Source organism: Leptosomus discolor, chromosome 3 (assembly GCF_034619465.1).
Source record: "Leptosomus discolor isolate bLepDis1 chromosome 3, bLepDis1.hap2, whole genome shotgun sequence".
Lineage (NCBI taxonomy): Eukaryota > Metazoa > Chordata > Aves > Leptosomiformes > Leptosomidae > Leptosomus > Leptosomus discolor.
The window spans coordinates 58,370,256-58,388,720 of NC_141393.1; the positions used below are offsets into that span (position 1 = coordinate 58,370,256).

Genomic DNA, 18,465 nt, shown 5'->3' on the forward strand with positions numbered 1-18,465 from the left:
TGCAATATACATACAGAGTAAAAATTAATGAACTGTAATACGTAAGTTCTTTATTACATTTTAAATATATTTCAATAAAGTATATTTTTAATGATAGAGAACCAAATCCCACGTTGCCATACCAGACTTCCACTAGTATTTTACTTTCGCTGAGCGCACAGATCACGGAAGAATCACAAATGCATAAAAGGTGGCTGATGTAGGAGATGATTAAAGTACAAAATACATATGAATAAAGAGAAATGAGTCACTACCTTTCTTTTTGGAGTCTTTCTTTGTGCTGGTTTTAACAGCCACTTGAAGTTCTGTCTCAGTTGACATCCTATATCCTTAGTCCTCTTCACACAGATCCAGGATCTCGGTCAGGCTCATTTAGAACGTCTCTCCAAGAGAATAATTTAGCCTTTCAGATACGATAACCCAAACAGTTCATCTCATTCACTCCTTTCAAGTACTGTTAAAGAAGGAAACAAGAAGTAACAGTCATTTTATGAGTTAAAAACTTAAAAAAAAAAAAGGCAAGCAAACCCTTGCGAGCTTACTGAGGAAGAAACCAAGAAACCTTCAAAGTTCTCCATCTAGAAAGTCAATTACCCACAATTTTAGATGCTTAAACACATTCATCTAGTCCTGTTTGAGGTATTTTGGCATATCTGAGATGTCTTCACAGGCTAGGGACACCACACAGAAGACCTGTACTTCTGGACCAGCAGCTGGAGGACAGAGACTACAATCTGGGAAGTAGCTAGAAACGTCACGAAAAGCAAAAAATTCTTAAACGCACCTATTCCAAGGTAAAACATACTGCCAGACAGTAAGTTCATATTTTTACTCCTCAAACGCTCTTTCAATGCTTTCATTCTCCTACTTGAAGAAAGACAAATGAAAAAAGTATTCATTACTCACACTGATATCATACTTTGCCACTCCTCTTGCTTATGATAATGTTTCCAGTATAAAAGAATCTGCCTCAATGTAAACAAAGCTGTAATTCTTAACACTCATCTAGTAGTTTTTCCAAGAACTCTGAAAATACAGTTAATTAAACCTACAAAATACAAATGGGATAGGAGGCAAAAAGATAAATTTCAGGGAGCAAGCTACAGCTTTACATAACATGTATTTGTTGAGGAGATACACAAATGCACCGGCTGCGAACCCACAGCAGTAACTGCAGAAATGTGCTGGAGCAGTATGAGGGAGACAGGCTGCAAGGCTGTGAGTAGGACTGGGGATGTATGGGCTGTGGAGGCAAAGAAGACACAAAGAATAAACAACCAAGCAAAGAATAAACCATTACTCCAATTCTTACTGCTGGTCCTTCTTGCTTTGAAGGATGAGCCACCTACTTCAGCCAGTCTGTCAAGGGCAAAGGACAATACTGTCCTGAAGCCATTTGTCATTACGTTCCCTCAATAAATGCATTTTCTTATTGCCATTTCTTTTTGTGACAAAGTTCTCATTATTAGCACAATTACAGAGAAGTCCATCTGGCCTGTCTGAACAGCTGCCCAGTTATTAAATAAGCATTTAATAAAGAAATTAACCCAGCATATCAACTGGTTAGCTGGCCAGAGATTAACTACAGTTATAGTTATTTACTAACGTCCTTTCTCTGTCATTTAAGAAAGTAATACACTGCAAACATTGAAATAATTTTGACAGTTTAAAATCACTTTTCACAGTAAGGGCTGTGAAACCACTAGTGCTTTCAAATCCAGGCTCTTTTAACATTTTAAAATGCTTCAGTAACATTACGCTGCCATGCACCGTCTGAAGTGATTTAATATTGCTGAAGTGTGTCAGGGGCTTTCTTTAATAAGCTCTTCAAATCTGTATGTGTATTACAGAATATTCAAAGATAGCTTTTCAAAATCTGCCGAACTGATTTTGAAATACAAAGTTCCCCGTTCCTACTCTACAGAGTCTGAATAAGTACTGCACAGCAGAAAGGAGGAAAACCAAAGCAACATGCAAATCAAAGTTGCAGTGCTTGCTAAATGCACCTTCTTGGAACACCTGAATAAACTAAAAGCATTTTGATTAACATTCTTAGTTAAAAAAAAAAAAAAAAAAAAACAAAACAAAACAAAGTAGAAAAGGACAAAGCAAATGTAGGTGGATCACAGAGAGAAAAGGAGTAAGATAACAGCCCCAAAACTGACAACCTTTCAGGATCTGAAGCACTCTTTGGCTTCAGATGTCAGGGAGATGTCTCTCCCCCAAACACAGTCACAGTGGGACACCACGCGCAGGGACGGTTGGGCCCGGGGAACCACCTCACCCTACTGTTGACAGAGTCGCTCTGAACTTACGCTTGAAATCCCCGCAGCAAACAGGGAGAACAGTGCTGCAGAGAACAGATGTCCCTCACAACCCCCACCTCCTTCCCCTCCCCCTGCACACAACCCAATTTAATAATATTTAGTTTTACAGCACAGTAGGGATGCATCAGTCTTTACAGCTCAATGGCACTTACTTAAAGCATCTCTCAAGTCACAGCTGGATTGACAGTTTATTTTTCTAGAATCTGGATTTACATTTACCTAAAGGTTAACTGCATAACTTTACAAGAAGCACTAACATGAACTACTTAAGAAAAAGAAAATATTTACAATAGGTCCATTTATAATAAAAACATTTAAATAAAATAATATAAGAACAAAACAAAAATACCCCCGGGGTCAAGAGTTAAGCAAGTTTTAATGTCTCAGAAGACTGTTGTGGGTACGAAGCATCAAGAATTGTCATCTCCTGTTGTCAGCTACTTTCATCAGGATAGCTGAAATAGTAGCATCTGAATGGCACTGAATATTTTAAAATAACAACATATGACTGCTATCTCATTTGAAACTCTCCACAAAAGCTATATCCCCTTGAGGCTATCCCACTGAGTAATATTTTTTAAAATAAATGCATGTCTATTTTTGGACAGGTTCACATATTGATTTACTTTAAAACCTAATCAGGTCATACTCTCGCAGGCTCATAGATCCTTGAATAAATAGGTATCTTTGTAAAGGAGCACATAAACATCTGTCAGACGCAAGCTATAGTTCAAACTGAATTTGCTACAGAGACAATTCCTCCAAAAGTATAGGTCTTTATGTAAGCTACATTAGTAAACTTTCATATACTGTCCATATTTCAGCTGTTTATTACCCAGATGAGAATGGCAGTCAATCTGCTCTTCACTGCAACAGCTTTTATTGTCTCCTCCAATCTAGGTCACCGTTGTTAAATACTACGGTCTTCCAACTGTGGGAAGTACTGCAGCATGTGTTTTATCAATGAGATGCTATTTTCTTTGATCAGTTCTGCCACATTTCTCTCCCTGCTCTAAAGACAAAATTTTGTTAGCTGCATTTAAAAAAAAAAAAAAAATTCCATCATCTCACACGTATCCACTCCAATGATCTTGTGTGCCTTGTTACTGTTCCAGCTATTACAGCGTTATGTGCATGCCTCAGCTTTTCCTAAAGAGGATTCAGAGCTCTTCGTTTTAACAAAATGGTGACATTTACTGTTCCCTTATTAACCGCAGGAACACAATCAGTGCATTCTGGAATTAACTGGCTTTTAATTCCAAGAGAAGTCTTAAGCATGCATTCTGTATTACTCCTACACTGGCATAAAACCTAAAGCCTTAGTGAAGAAATAATTTTGTAAATTCACTTTGCAGTTAGGATTAACACAGGTTGGACCTTTTGGCGCAGGGAAATTAGTCACATGCTCCACCCACCTCACCCACGCATTTGTAAAACAATTTCTGTCAAATGATTTGTCTTTTCAACCATGCTTGAGCAAGCTCATGAAGGGGTTATTAGGCGACTTCCCCTGGCCCAACTTATGAAGGAGGTCAGACAAGACCATCATAATACTTCCCCTCTGGCTTTAAAATACATGAATTTATTTTCTTCAGGGCTTCAAAACCTGAGAAGTTCCCTCCCCTGGAACCAGTTTCCATCTGCTTATGTAAAGGAAAAGCAGTCTTAAAAAGGATTTGTAACTAAGCCCTGGCATTCTCTAGGTATTTATGTTTTCCACAGCTCCAAAGTGGGATTTAACAAGAGGACGGTACCTCCCAAACCCTGGTTTCACAAAACAAAAACCACGCTACTGTCCTTAGCTCTTCTCTTTATACCTCTGAAGTCTTGCAATTCACTTTCTTTCCTCCAAAGACCCAATATAATCATCTGTAAGGGAACGTTGATGATGCCCATGATTTTTAAGTGTTAAATAAAGCTCAAACATATTAAAAGGTCAAAATACAAGTGATAAAATGATTTTTAAAGTACTGTGATCCTGGAAAACTGAAAAGAGTTCAAGTGCGAAGGACTGCTATCCAGGGAGAAAAATCAACTTCTCATCTGATCACGAAGCCTAACACAAGAGAATTTCAGTGGGACCACACACAAACAGACAGTGGAAAAACCCATCCTGGCCACCAGTGCCCTTTATACCCTCCAGAGAGAGGCAGCCATGAAACCCTTTGGAGCTGCTCACACTATATTGTCATCAGCTCATTTCCCTAATAGTCAGGTCTTGCAAACATCCTGCGGGAAGCTACTTGGTATCAGAGTATGAATCTTTTATGGAAGGCACTCCACTAATTCCAAACCGAAACCCAAGAGATTGGTCCAAAACCCATTGAAATATTTCAGTTAATAACGCCTGTAAGTAAGAACCAGAAAATGAGGAAGACGAGGTAAAAGGGAGAGCTTACGATATGGACACGGAGGAGAAAATGAGGAAAAACAAAGCAAACGGGAGAAGCTGTCTGTGTGATATTTCATTAAAGCAAATTCTGTAACAATGTGTTTAGCAGCAAAATCTAAGCCAGCTCATTCACTAAAATTCTGGGTAGCCTGCAAAAGAAAACAATCTCCGTTAGACTGTTGCATGTGCCCTGTCCCTCTTCTCTAGTTTTGTCATTTGCCCAAAGAACAGCATAATAAACTGTTTCTAGTGAGAAAGTCAAATGACTCTCTCTCATGGCATGGCACATCAATCACTGCTTTTTCCTGCAATTTCTTTACTGGTATTTCTGTAGCTTGTAAAGATGAAAGGAAGCTTACTGTTCATGTGCACAAACTGAGATCCTACACAGCAATTAATTCCCTCAGCACACATGTGGAAAGCCAAGTGTCCTGTTTAATTCCTCGAATACCCCCCCGCAAATGGCAAATGCTCCTCTGAAACCCGGCACCCTACTTCTTCCTCCTCCTACCTCCCTCAGTTACACAGCTTGCAAAGACTCACAACTGCCTCCATATTTCATAGTTACGTTTTGTTTGCTCTAAAATGAGCAAGCACACCCCTCCACCTCTGATCTTCTATATACTAAGATAAAGGGAGGATATTTATGCACTTTATTATGCTGTTTGTACTATGTCTGTAGCGCGATACCAGAACAATACTTTCCAATTAACCTTTTTTAATTCTTCCAACATCAGAAAACTACTCAGTACTCAAACCATAACATTTCATTTCCCTTTCTATATAGTTGCTATTTGTTTAACTGTATTTATAAAATACTTCCCTTATCTCCTGAAAACAAGAAGCTCTTTTTTTAAAAAAAAACCCTACACGTAACTAAGGCCAATAACACATTTTATTAAATTTATTGTGGTTTACAATATGCTTCATTATTCTATCTCTAGGGCATCTTTCAGGCATGCTACCCAGTTCCTCAGATGGTGTAAATAGCACCATTGAAGCTGATTTACAACTAGAAGAGCATCTTGCCAAAAAACCTGACCTATAAAATATTTCCAAAGTAAGATGTTTATTAGAATTCCAATGACAGCAGGAATAATTACTAAAACTCCTCCTGGAAATCACTCCATGCAGTGGTGAATACCATAATCCACCTCACCAATTATTCACCAGAAGTGCTGTGAATTTTCTACTCATAGAAAATGCTGACTGAATTAAAAAGATGCTTTTCACAGGAATGGATTGATTTCATCAACATTTTTAATGGGAAATTACTAACATTTCATTTTAATATTATAGTTTCTATTTTATATTATAGAGGACAGCATTCTGGAAATAAAGGCAAAACAGAAGACATCGACCTTGCTTTAACAGAATTTTTGAAATGTTCAAAATTATGCCATTTGGCATTCAGGAAAAAACTACATGATGTTGGTTCATAATTTCTCTGAGGAAGGATATTCAAATACTTTAAAGAAAAACTAGTAGATTTGAGCCAGCCACTAAAGACCAATAGAAATACATCTATATTTTTTCCTTCAATGCTTTCAACATGAAATTCATCCTCTTAAAAGAATTTATATAATCACACTATAAAACCTTTTTTTTTTTCCTTTAAAAAAACCAAAACAAACAAAACCCAACAAACTACAAAAACCACTCAGCACTGAGAACCCAGGACTTGCTGCTCTCCCCTTTTCTGCTGTCTTGCTGACCAGAGCCAGTGTTGTGTAATTCCATTGCTGCTGTGGTCCCTCCAGTTGTCTCAGTCTGATTTCCAATAATCAGGTACCAGCTTCAACTCTGTGAAATAAGATTTAACTTCCCTTCCACAGGTTTTAACACCTACCTCTTCTTTGAGCTAGGTATATACCTGGGAGCATCATCATGCAACATGAGTAGCATTGCTTTCAGGAGTCTTGCAAGGCTAGAAGAGACAGAATCAAACCCCAGCTCTATTGCCACAGAAAATTAAAGGCTGGAAATCAAAATGGAAATGGCAATTATTAAAAACAGTTGTGGCAGCACTGTATGCCTTCAATTCCATAAGAAACCATGCAAGTCTGCTGGACAAGTGCATTTACAGCCTTGAATGAAACAAGTCAGTCCTGGAAAAGGCTATACACACACAGACTTCCCAGCACTCTCCCAACAGACCCCAGGAAGGCAGCAACACACAGGCTCGTGTCTGCTTCTCTTCTGCCTGTGTAGCATGGAATGCGACTCCAGCCCAGGGAGCTGAAAAGGAGTAACAAACCCCTGTGTGCTGGGGGTATAAATACAACACACATTGTTCCTTTAAGCATATTTTTCTGCTCTGAGATGCAAAACTCCACTCAAAGTGCTCTTTGTAAGTTTTTTAGGGTATTATATAAAAGAAAGCACTGCCGCTGAACAGAACAGGCTTAAAAACTTCACATCATTCCTCTAATACCGCGAGGCTGCTTTGTTACCAGATAAGATATGAAGTTGTTCAGATTGGACTAGAGATTCCCTGCGCTCACAGTGAAACTGAATTACCTAAATGCTTTTCCTATACGAATTGCGTTTCGCCAAGACTTTACTACACCCAGATTACTATATTGCTGACCCTGAAGCAGAAAACAAAAAAGAATTTCTGATAACGCTGTGTAAGAACAAACAAGAAACAAAACTCAACAGCTACAAATACTGCCCAGGCACAGCCTGACTGCGATCTGAGTTCCACTAGCAGAAAACTGCCTTACCTCCATTAAAGTCAATAAAGTCACACCAGCACAAAATCAATAGCGTTACATTTGACTTATATTGGTGTAAATCCATTGATTTTAATGGAGTTGGAGTTACACCAATTTTATGCTGGTATATCTGCATTAGTGTCAATGAAGTTATGCCAGCACGACTGATGTAAACAACACCAGACCAAACAACTCCTATATGTCTAAAATTCAATGTCATTAACTCTAAAGCAACAAGAAAATGCAAATCTGTACATTACCAAAGTAAGGTCTTTGGCATTTATTTTTGAAAGCAGAAGAATGGCTCTTTTGCGATCCTCTTGACACCAAAGAAAGAGAGTGAAGACTAAGAAGGGAAAAAAGGACAAAGTACACAGTTGGGATCACAGTATTCTGTAATTAGAGCTGTTAAATGATTACTAAAGCACGGTGGTGCAATCATCACACTGAAGGAAAGGGAGAAGTATGCAGTCAGGAGCATCACCAGGGAGAAGATAAAAGCAATGTCAGAGACACCATGTTTTATATTCAAATGCAAATTCCTCACAATCAGAATCTGTGCCTTCTAATGGGAAGAAAAGGTTATGGAATTAAATATCTCACATCCCGGACAGCTCAGCGTGTTTTTAAGTGGCACAGCAAGTTGAAGGCAACTTATTCATCTCCTGTCCTTTATAGAAACATCTTCATTCAGCTCTTTTTTTTTTTTTTTTAATTTCAAGCTTACTTTCTTAATATTGCAAGTGAGCCTCAGCGGGGACTCACTCTCTCATTCATTTTAAATAAAATACAGCACAATACCTATACAAGATCCAACTTAAGCTATACTTTGAAACCTGAAATAGAGCTTGAAGTGATGCTCTATACTGGCCTTAAGGGACACAAATTTTGCACTAACTTTTTCAGGTCCTTTTGAGACTTGCTCAGTTACACAAGTTAACCTATACATTGTGCCCTTCAATTTTCTGAATGCTTCCTGACATTACAGCAAAGCAAAGCAAACTTTCCTAATGTCAACAACAACAACAAAAACCCTATGCCAGGATCTTTATTCACTGCTATTTTTCAACACGCAGCCCTTGTTCCCTGACAGTTAAGTATTAGGAAAACTAATCAGAGGACTTCACCTCGCTGCAAACGGACTTTTGATTTATTACACCAAACCCAACCACCAGACTTCTACCAAAGTTCATTGACTAGCAGTGCAAAGGGGGGAAAGCAAAAAGCTTTCTGGGGCTCTAAGTATGAATTTACTTGTACAAACAAAAAAATATTTTTACATTATTGTTCCACAAACAACAAATATAAATGTTTTAAATAGTCCAGTAAATGAGTTTTAGCTACAGAAATACTTTTGGCATTTCCATTTAAAAACTCCAGTCTTCAAACCAGCAATGTCACTCATGAAGGTAAATACACATGACTGCTAAGACAAACAGCAGGCAGATTTCTGAACAATACCAAACAGAAGTATTTGAGAACAGCTGCTAGATTTCACTGGAGAAATTTCAAACCATAAATAATTTTCTTGAATTCACTTATCTGTTCTCGTCTCGTTTGTGAAAGCAGTGCCTTGTATCTGGTTATGTTATATACTGCTCCACAAATGCCTCTGCTTTATATCAGTAAGAATGCTAACCACTTTAAAAGGGCGGAAGCACCTCCCATAAGGCAGGCTCTACACTTTTTCTGTTGTGGCTGAGATCCAGCCATGTTTCTAAATAACAAAAACCAGCATTTTTCTCAAAGATAGAAAATATACTATAGGGGAAAAAACCCCACCTGACAATATAACCCTTGAAAGAGCATGAGCCAGGTGTTGTTTTCTGTATCATAATTCCATACAGAGAAATATCCATGCAGGGAAACACACTAGTCTCCACTGCTATAAGCATACAACTGGAGAGGTCTACATGACCCCATCATGCACTTACAGAATCAAAGCCTATGAGATCAGCTTAGAATCTCTATAAAAGGAATTACTTAAAAGAAGAATCAAGCCCCTGCCAGGCTAAAATGTCAGGAATAAAATAAAATAAAAAAAAGAATCTCTTGATTATTCAGATGGGGAACTCCTAAGCAGCTAAAAGAGTATATGGACCTGCACAAGTGGTGATGCATCACAAAACCATGTTTATTTTCTAAACATTTTTAAAAATCACCCAAGTAGCATGGAGTGAGGAACCATTCACCTTCTACTGTCATGCTACAGTTTATTCTCTCTTGGAAGCAATTATAGGACAAATGCCAAGCTACAGAAGGTATTTTTCCAGCAGCAGCATCTGGCTTCTTGGCAGACTCCTCAGGCAATTTTATTGGAAGCTTTAGAGATGCTATTGGGTCAGTCCTAGTTATATCGCTCATGAGCTGTCTGGCAGTTTCTTCTTCCTAGATGTCATAATCCTTCTGATTTACCTTGAAGGAATTAGCACACTTTTATCCATTTCAAAAACAGTTGACCTGCAAGGCATTCAGGGGCTATCTACAGAGACATAGTAAAAGTCACTGGTCTAAATCCGTGTACCTTCGAGCCAGCAGCATTTCAGCATCCATTGCCCAATGCATCATCAAGAAAATAAGTAAGCCATGCAAAAACTCTGTGTGTGTGTGTTTGTCTCTTACTGGTAAATTGAATGCATTCCTTAGGATTAAAGGAAAAAAACATAAGATGCATGAAAAATTAGTAAAAAAAAAAAAGGTAAGCTGGGGCAAGAGCAAATCTGTGCCTTTAATATGAACTGCTCTCATACAGTGAAGACAGTACTGTGCTGTATCCTGTAGTAAGGGACGCTGCACATGAACTCAAGGAATGCTTCTGGCAGACAGCAAGCATAAATTGAAACACAAGGGGATCTGCAAAGTTGATGGAAGGAAAACCATTTCTGAGAATCTGCTTCTTGCAACTCCTCCATTAAATGCAGTGCCTCCGAGGGTAGAAGGGGCATGTGGAAGTAAAGACAGCTTATGTCCTTCGCTCTCCCCACTGCCTGTCCCTTCCCCCTCTCCAACCCCAGCAGTTAAGATCTGCACTATTCTGCAGCTGTGATCATGATTAATCCTCATCCAGCAGGATGAAAGACAGGATGCTGTTTTCACCCTCCTTCTTCGCATACCAACAAAATCAAGTCCACAACGAAAAGGCTTTATGTCAGTTTAGAGCAGTCCTCTAGAATTAATGCAGAGAAGGGGGACAGAATGCTACAGGATCTGTAGTCCATAACACAGGTGGGATCCTCCTTTTTTAAAAGACTCCTGTGCAATTACTTGCAAGAAATGCACTCCTTAATTTAGAAAAAAAAAAAAAAAAAGTGTTCATTACTACTCTAAAAAGTGTTCATTACTTTCCCACAAAGATGTTCCTGGATGTTGTCTTACTTTTTTTTTTTTTCTTTGAAGAGTTTGTCAGAGACATTAGAGTAAGAAACTCCTACAAAATCCTGCAATACATTATTTTCTAGGAAAAAGAAGTCCTAATGCCCAAAGGTAAATATTACAGGTACAAGAAATGTACTCTATAATTCAATAAAGGGCTATGAATCTTGGATTTTCAGTAACAGGACTATACTGAGCAACATAAGAGAAGATTGACAGTACTAAGAAAGATGCACATATCCAGGTCAAACAAAAAGCCAAACAGAACTCTGTCATCAGCAGAGTGCAACTAAATCCAACCAGACACAGAATTCAGACTCGGCTAATGCGAATTGACTAATATAATTCCATTTTACGCAGGGCAAAACATATTCTGATTACAGACCAGTGGTGCTCACAAGTTCTAAATTTAGGTATCATTAGGGCCAGGTGAACCGTTAAGTGAACTAATCTGAATTTTATCCATATCAAAGATTTGTACTCTCCACAAATTAACTTCTCAGATTTAAACCATGTATTCACTCTCATTACTTCATATGTCTTTTGGATATCGCTCTTAATTAAAATTTCTGCAGAATCACAGTATACATCGACAAAGCAGCCTGGGTTTTAAAACGCTGTGCAACAGCACACGCTGAAAAAATCAATTATTTAGGCTCCGGTACCTGAACAGAAGTTACTGGTACACTAGAAACCAAGCCATATTTTAGAGGAGATGTAGCACAGATTCCTTGGTTTACAAGCTTGTTCACTTGATCACTGAGACTGCCTAGTACTTTGCAGAAACATTTGAATACACGCTGAAGAATAAACTTCAGTGATGTCCTAGATTTCACTGAGTACACAAATGAGGTGAAAGTTGCACACGGACAAACAGAGGGTTTCCTAGATGCAGTGAAGATCTAAAATATCTTTATAAACTGTCTTTGATTATACAGTCTCAACATGGCCTATAAGCTGAGAGTGAAATCAGGAATAACCATAAAATGAGCATACTTAAGTACAGCAAATAAAATCGATTAAAAAGGTAAGTAAAATGTTGATCTACCTTGTACACTGCTCTCCTGAAACACCTGGTACAGTTAAAACGATGCATATTATATTCAGGGACAATATAATCTAATCTGAAATAAAGACACTGCGGTAATGAAAAACAGTTGTTTAGCCAGCAGAGTTTAAAGCCAAAAGGTGAAGAATATCTAATCCAATTAAAATGAGAGGGAATTTAGGAATGCAGAATTTAATTGCTCCGTTTGGAAGGCAGCCAGGACCATCAGGTTAAGCACTCAGGCCCTTGTGAAAGGGCCATGGGAACTCAATGGACTACCAGTGGTCAGGCCCTCGGCTCTATTTCTTCTTTGAGCACCCTTGGGAGCCACGTGCCCTCTAGCTAAGCCTCAGGGAAGAACACCAGCTCCTGAACTACAGCATTTCCAGCATCTCCTCAGGGGCTTCCTCATGATGCCCAGCATTAGGCAGGTCTGGCCTCGCCCAGCTTGTGAAATCAGACAGGCTCTCAGTACAATATGTTGAAACTGTAGATGACTTCCAATTAAATCTGTTCAGATAAATATATGTTCAACTAAGTTATTGCCTATGTGTCACTTTAATATTTTGGTTTGTTTTGTTTTTTTCAGTTCCACAGACTAAATAGCAGGCAGCAGTAATGCTAGTTTTGGAAGAAGTGTGATGTTTATGTTACCCACTCAAGTTAATTAATGAAAATAATGACAGAGTTACAAAAATCAGAGATGATTAAGAACTCGAAGACCACCCTACCCATTTCTCTGCCAACGAGGACTTGTTCTTAACAGCATATTCTTCTGTTCTTCATCAAACTTTTTTAAATCACGCCAGCAGTAAATGCCATGCAACCTTCCTTCAGAGGCATCCATACATTCAGACAGATTTGGAGGAAAAAGTAAAACCCAAGAATAGAGGTCCTGCCAACTTCGTATCATTATTCTGAGTAAACTGCTAGGAGATCATCTGGAGCAATTACTCTCATCCCTTACTGCACACACATTCCAAATACCTGTAATCCTCACATAGCTCAACTTTATCAGTGTTAAACCAATCTATCCCCTTTAGGTAAGATCTAATGGTAAAAATCACATACCACTGGGTTTATAACCCAGACTATTACAGTCTCCATTATTAAATATTGCTTATTATTTTGTACTTACAAAGTCAGGGAGATGTGATTTTATTGCTTGCAAATCATTCTTACATTAGTCTTACACTGTTATAACTTCACTCTGCTTTTCCAGATAAGCTTTTTGCTTTCTGCATATTTAAACAGTAACTCTAATTATCCCTACTTGATTGCTCTCCTCTTGCAAAGCCTTTCCACAGAATCATCTGCAGTGAATTCTTCATCCTACTTAGATTTTAAAAAGCCCAAGATACATCATATTCTTTAATTTTAGCAAGAGCATAGAGGTGTTTCTTCTTTTTGAAAAGCATGCATACTGGGTTCCATCTTCAGATATATTTTTTCTAAAAACACAGCAAGAAGGGCAGATTACTGATTATTACCTTGGTAATAGTAACAGTACAGAACAGTGCCTAGGAATAAAGTCAATTAAAAAAAAAAACAAACATAGAAAAACCAAAGAAGACTATTGACATGGTATCAGATCAGCAAAGAAAAGCTTGGTTCATTGTCCAAAAATATTTCTTTTGCCAACTATGCTTATAGGAGTTTTCTGGATTTATTTCCAACCACGGTCACAGAAAACATTTTATTATTCTAGTTCATAGGTACACAGAAGCTACATGTGGCTACATAGTAGCTACAATTAATGATATTTAATGTATTAACTCAGGCAATCCACTCAGAGAAACACACATTACAGTAGCCCAAAACACCACAATAAAATTTGAGTCAAAACTAATGATTCTTACAAGAATTTTACTAGTCTTTTTGTTCATACTTGTAGAGATTTTGCTATTTTGGTTACTTACAACATATTTTGGTTGAATTATAATAGTAACATGCATTGTTAAAGTTCCCCGACATTTCCCATTATGAATTCTCTTATTGGCTCCTTACAACTTTACCAAACCGAAGTATATCTACTGGAGCTGACGTCTTGCATGCCACATAGCAAAACCAATGACAGATACATTTCAGTCTCCAAGACCTTGTCCTGCTGCCCTGAAGTATGAGATCATCCCTTTCCTTCATCATGCAAATCTGATTTTGATCCTCCAGCACAGATCTGTTCTTTTGCACTAAGACTTCATGTGGAAACACAAGTTACTATGTGACTGCATACACAACTTTGCATTCAGTTACCTTCCATCTGGACAACGTTGAATTTAGCATTTCTTTACGGATGTGCTTGGCTCTGTAATACTAACATACATTTTTATGTAAGTGTATAACAACATACAGGAAAAAGAGGCAACACAGGTGTACCACAAACATATTGCAGTGTCTTCTTGAATTCAGCTTGCAGGCTCCATTCTTTCAGCACCTACTCCTGCAAAAGTTACCTTAGCAATATGTGATAAGAGTCTGGCAGAAGTGACTATCTCTCAAACAAGACTTTGGCAGAGAAGGATAAGAAAGAAGAACAGGAGGTTCAGCTGTAACTGGGACTTTCAGGTCTTTTTGTGTCAAAGCAGTATCAAAAAGTGCTTGGAAAGACAAAACACGCTCCTGAGGCCCTGAATGCTCACAAAGGGCTTTATTATTATATGTAATGCACTACTGTATTAAATAAAACTAACCAATCAGCCTCACAAAGACACAGTAGTCCATCTTCAAGCCAAAGACCTTCCTTAAGAAACGTGACGTTCAGTCAAGAAAAAAGCTTCTCTCTCACCTTCTTGGTTCCTCTCCACGAATTATACACCATTGAAGACTGGTAGTACTTTATCTACCACCACCTCAAAAGCACAACGAAGTACCACAGTCACTCCTGAACCATCTGGTTTCACATACAGCACTGACAAGAAAGCAGGTCAGCAGATTACTGGTCCTACAAGCTCTGGCAAGTCAATCAACAGGGCTGACCTGACCAAACTAATCAATCGGGAATAAAATTCTGCTTCTGTGCACATTCAGCTCCAGGATACATTGAGAAGCAGACTGGCTGAAGAAAGGAAGACTGTCTGCCAGTCTAGTTTCCTGCAAGGAGGCTAGCTCAAAATCTTGTCACTGCCCAAGATTATGACAGAGGGGTCATGAGGGCAAGTTCAGAATGCCTGCAATATAGCCTCCGTTTTAAACAGACAAAAAAGGGTATCTGCCCGTGTTCTGGATGGGGTTTTACTTTCCTTTTATTTTCTCCAGTTGATGACTTTGAAAGGAACACATGCCTTCAGACCCACAGTAGAGATGCCCCATTGTGATTCACGCTTTACTCTGCGATAATGCTACAGCTCTGGTAAGAGCAGAAGCAAGCGTACCGATTCTGATGGCTGGGTCCCCCACAGGGACTGAACCTGCACTGGAGTCAGCACCACGAGACCAGAGTCAGTTCCTCAACGGAGCTGAACGGCTCAGAAACATTGTGAGGAGAATAACTGAGATCCACAGCGACCTTCACAAAAATCTTCACAAAGTTGGCCGCGATTTAAAAATGAGTTATATTAGTAACAAATGTATGAGCAGGTTAAACACCTTCTCAAAGCAAATACTTCATATTAACAAAAGCCTTTAAAGTACTTTTTTTTTTTTTTTTTCAGAAAGACCTAGTATTCCTACCAGGCCTGAAGTGTAACTGAAGAACAATTGCTGTCACCAGATCATAAGCAAACACAGGTGACAATGTCTAGCCTTCTAGCAGCAAAGCAGCCCTCTGTCAGTCTATTCAAGACTAAAACACGAGAATATTCATATTATTGGATATTTAAAAATATCCTGACAGCATTCAGGCAAATTAAAATTAAAATTAAACTTAAAGCAAAGACTTTGCATGCCACTATAATATTTCAGGCATCAATTTCAAAAAAGGAAAGGCAGAAAACAGACTGTGCATATACTATAGTTCAAAATAAGATTCCTCATGTCAAATGGTGTAATTTTCCCCTTTTTTCCATTAAAGAGTTATTTTAAGTCTTCTGATGAATATATTTACATGCATAATGAAATTTCTTCAGTGGCTCTTTTGGAATTACTATATGTGCTTTAACACTGCATACACTAATAATGTACACATATATACAAATCCACACATAAATATATGCACTCATGCACACAATATTCACACAAAAAGAATTAATGGAAGTTTTTGACTGGATGCTACCCCCCGTAAATACATTAAATGTGAAAAGCACTTATGGCTGGGTTCATTAACTAAAAGTGTTGCTGCTGTTTGCACAATTCATGTTGCTCATGTAAGAATGGATGACACGTAAAATGCTAATTTATAGACTCAGTTCTTTTCAATTTACCATCAGGGTCTCTCTCCACTACGAAAACCAGTGGTCACTTACTACAATCCTCATGGAATAACTTGAGCTGAGACCTCACTCAGCACCTGAAAATAAAACTCTGCAGACAGTCGTCTTCAAGAAAAACAAGAGGAAAAGGGAAAAGATTTTGAACGAGCTCCAAACACATTTTCTGACATGTTGTCATGGAAAACAGTATCTCAACAGCCACAGTAGAGTAGCAGCTAATCTCACTGTAGATAACTCTTCTCACAACTTCAGCTGCCCCTCGCCTTTTTCTTCTTCAGTCCTTTTCCTAAAATCCCTAGCTCCAGAGCATCTGCAGTCTGAGAGATCTGCTCACATCCAGTCTGAGAGCTACTCTGAACTTCCACACCAAGAGTGGAATTCCACTTTATCAATTAAGTTTGGACATCATGTCCCCATTATCAGTTGATGCAGCACTTGATAAACAGATAAAATTAAGAAGTCAACTTCAAACCACATTATTTCTCCAAACTAAAACACTAGCATGGAACAGTCAGCATCCCCTGAAATGTTCCAGGATTTCACTCTACCATAGCTGTACCAGCTGCCTCTTCTTTAAATATCTATGACATCCAACTACATCAGAGACTATAAGTAGTAATTTATTGCTATTACAATGTATTATACTTACAAATACTTACGCTATTTGCGTCTTTAAAATTTCTGAGTAGGTTCATCAGTTGTTTTGTTTCCCTTTCACTGATGCAGTACTGTGCTGTATCGTAACTTTCCACAGGGCCTCACCACCTCCCTGCATCCAGGGCTCCCTACCCCTTGGTGTACAAACTATTTTAGTTTCAAAGATACATTCTATACAGAGTAAGTTTTTAGTAGCAACTTAATGCCTTTAAATTCTTTTCTGTAACCTCTGTGTTAGTTTATCAGAGCAGTCATTAAGCCTAGGCACTTTGAGGCTGATGGGTATATATCTAAGCTAGCCCACTTCGAGCTAACTGCCTTCAATTTAACATTCTCCAAGCACTGGCAGTCCTCATTCAAGCCAAGTGTGAAAGTTTTTAAATTAGCTTTCACAGTTTGATTCACAGACAGCAAATGCAAAATGGCACAGGATTAATTTCTTCCCCAACAACACAGTGCAACAAAATAGCCCAAAGGCTATTTCGGTTCATTTGCTTTAACTATTAGGGAAGATTCACAGCACGGAGAATTCTCCAACAGAGACAAAAGCTCCAGAGGACTTTCAAAGTTTAATATTGCCCCTATTAATTAAAGTAACATACGTTTGTACAGCCTTTCCACTTTATCACTAGATGTTAAAATAGAAGTCTAGACCATTTAAGACAAGCCATGCTGATTATTGCTTTAAAAATGAACATATCAATACATTGTTCTCATTTTTATTACGGATCACATTTTAAATATTTAATAAAGTCTGGTATTGGACTGTAAAAGGGGTTATATAGAAATCCATAGTTTCCTTGGAAAAGTACAAACTTTGACTTCACATGTAATCTGACAATGTCGCTTTTGATCAGTCTGCCTTCATTTGCCAAGATACAAGTTAAAAAGGAAGCTAGAATATCGAATTACTCATTGCAAAAATGATTTGGTAACTCCCACCAAACAATGGCAGAGCAGGATGGAAATCTAGCTTTCTTGGCATTTTTCATCTTCCCAGCAATTACCACTAGGCATATACACTGAGTTTACATGGCCAACTTTCTGAACATGAAAAGTCTCTTCAACAAAACTTCCAACTACACAAATTTCCCTTTGAGCAAGTACAGAGGGTAAGCATGAGCTGCTCCATCGACAGAATGGTTCAGAAACAGAAAAGTTCAACACACACAAAACCTAATGAATATCTACACTCAGTCTTCAGAAGAAAAATATTTCTCCAATTTAAGAAGCAAACTAAAATCTCCACTAAGAATTTAGCTCATCTTGTCAAAATACATATCAGAATATTAGAGAAATGCCCACTCTAATAATGTGGTTCATGCATACTGGATGGCACAGCTGCAGCCTTAAGTATCAGAAGTAACACACAGTGAGATCATCAGCTAACTTTACTGGGAGTCTTTCCATTACCTTCAGGTTTTACATAAGGTCCAAAACTCATAGCTACTCTTTAATTCAAATTATTTCCAATACTGTAAGAACTAATAATTCTAATATAATCTAATAATCTAATAACCGTATCAATAATGGTAACTCACAACACAGATGAGAACTATCTTAAGGTATAAAAAGTATTTATGGT

At 38.1% G+C, this 18,465-nt stretch overlaps 1 protein-coding gene across 5 annotated transcripts in view; it reads right to left on the reverse strand.

Annotated features, from left to right (window-relative positions):
- Positions 1 to 18,465, reverse strand: part of DAB1 (DAB adaptor protein 1) — a 148,781-nt gene that overhangs the window by 103,369 nt on the left and 26,947 nt on the right. For 3 of the 5 annotated variants that reach the window (XM_009956527.2, XM_086463008.1, XM_009956526.2), the window contains exon 1: positions 255 to 321. The exons of the other annotated variants lie outside the window; for them this stretch is intronic. In XM_009956527.2, coding sequence (XP_009954829.1) covers positions 255 to 321 — 67 coding nt within the window. Of the gene's footprint in view, positions 1 to 254; positions 322 to 18,465 lie in introns of those variants that run through there. 5 annotated transcript variants of the gene reach the window in all.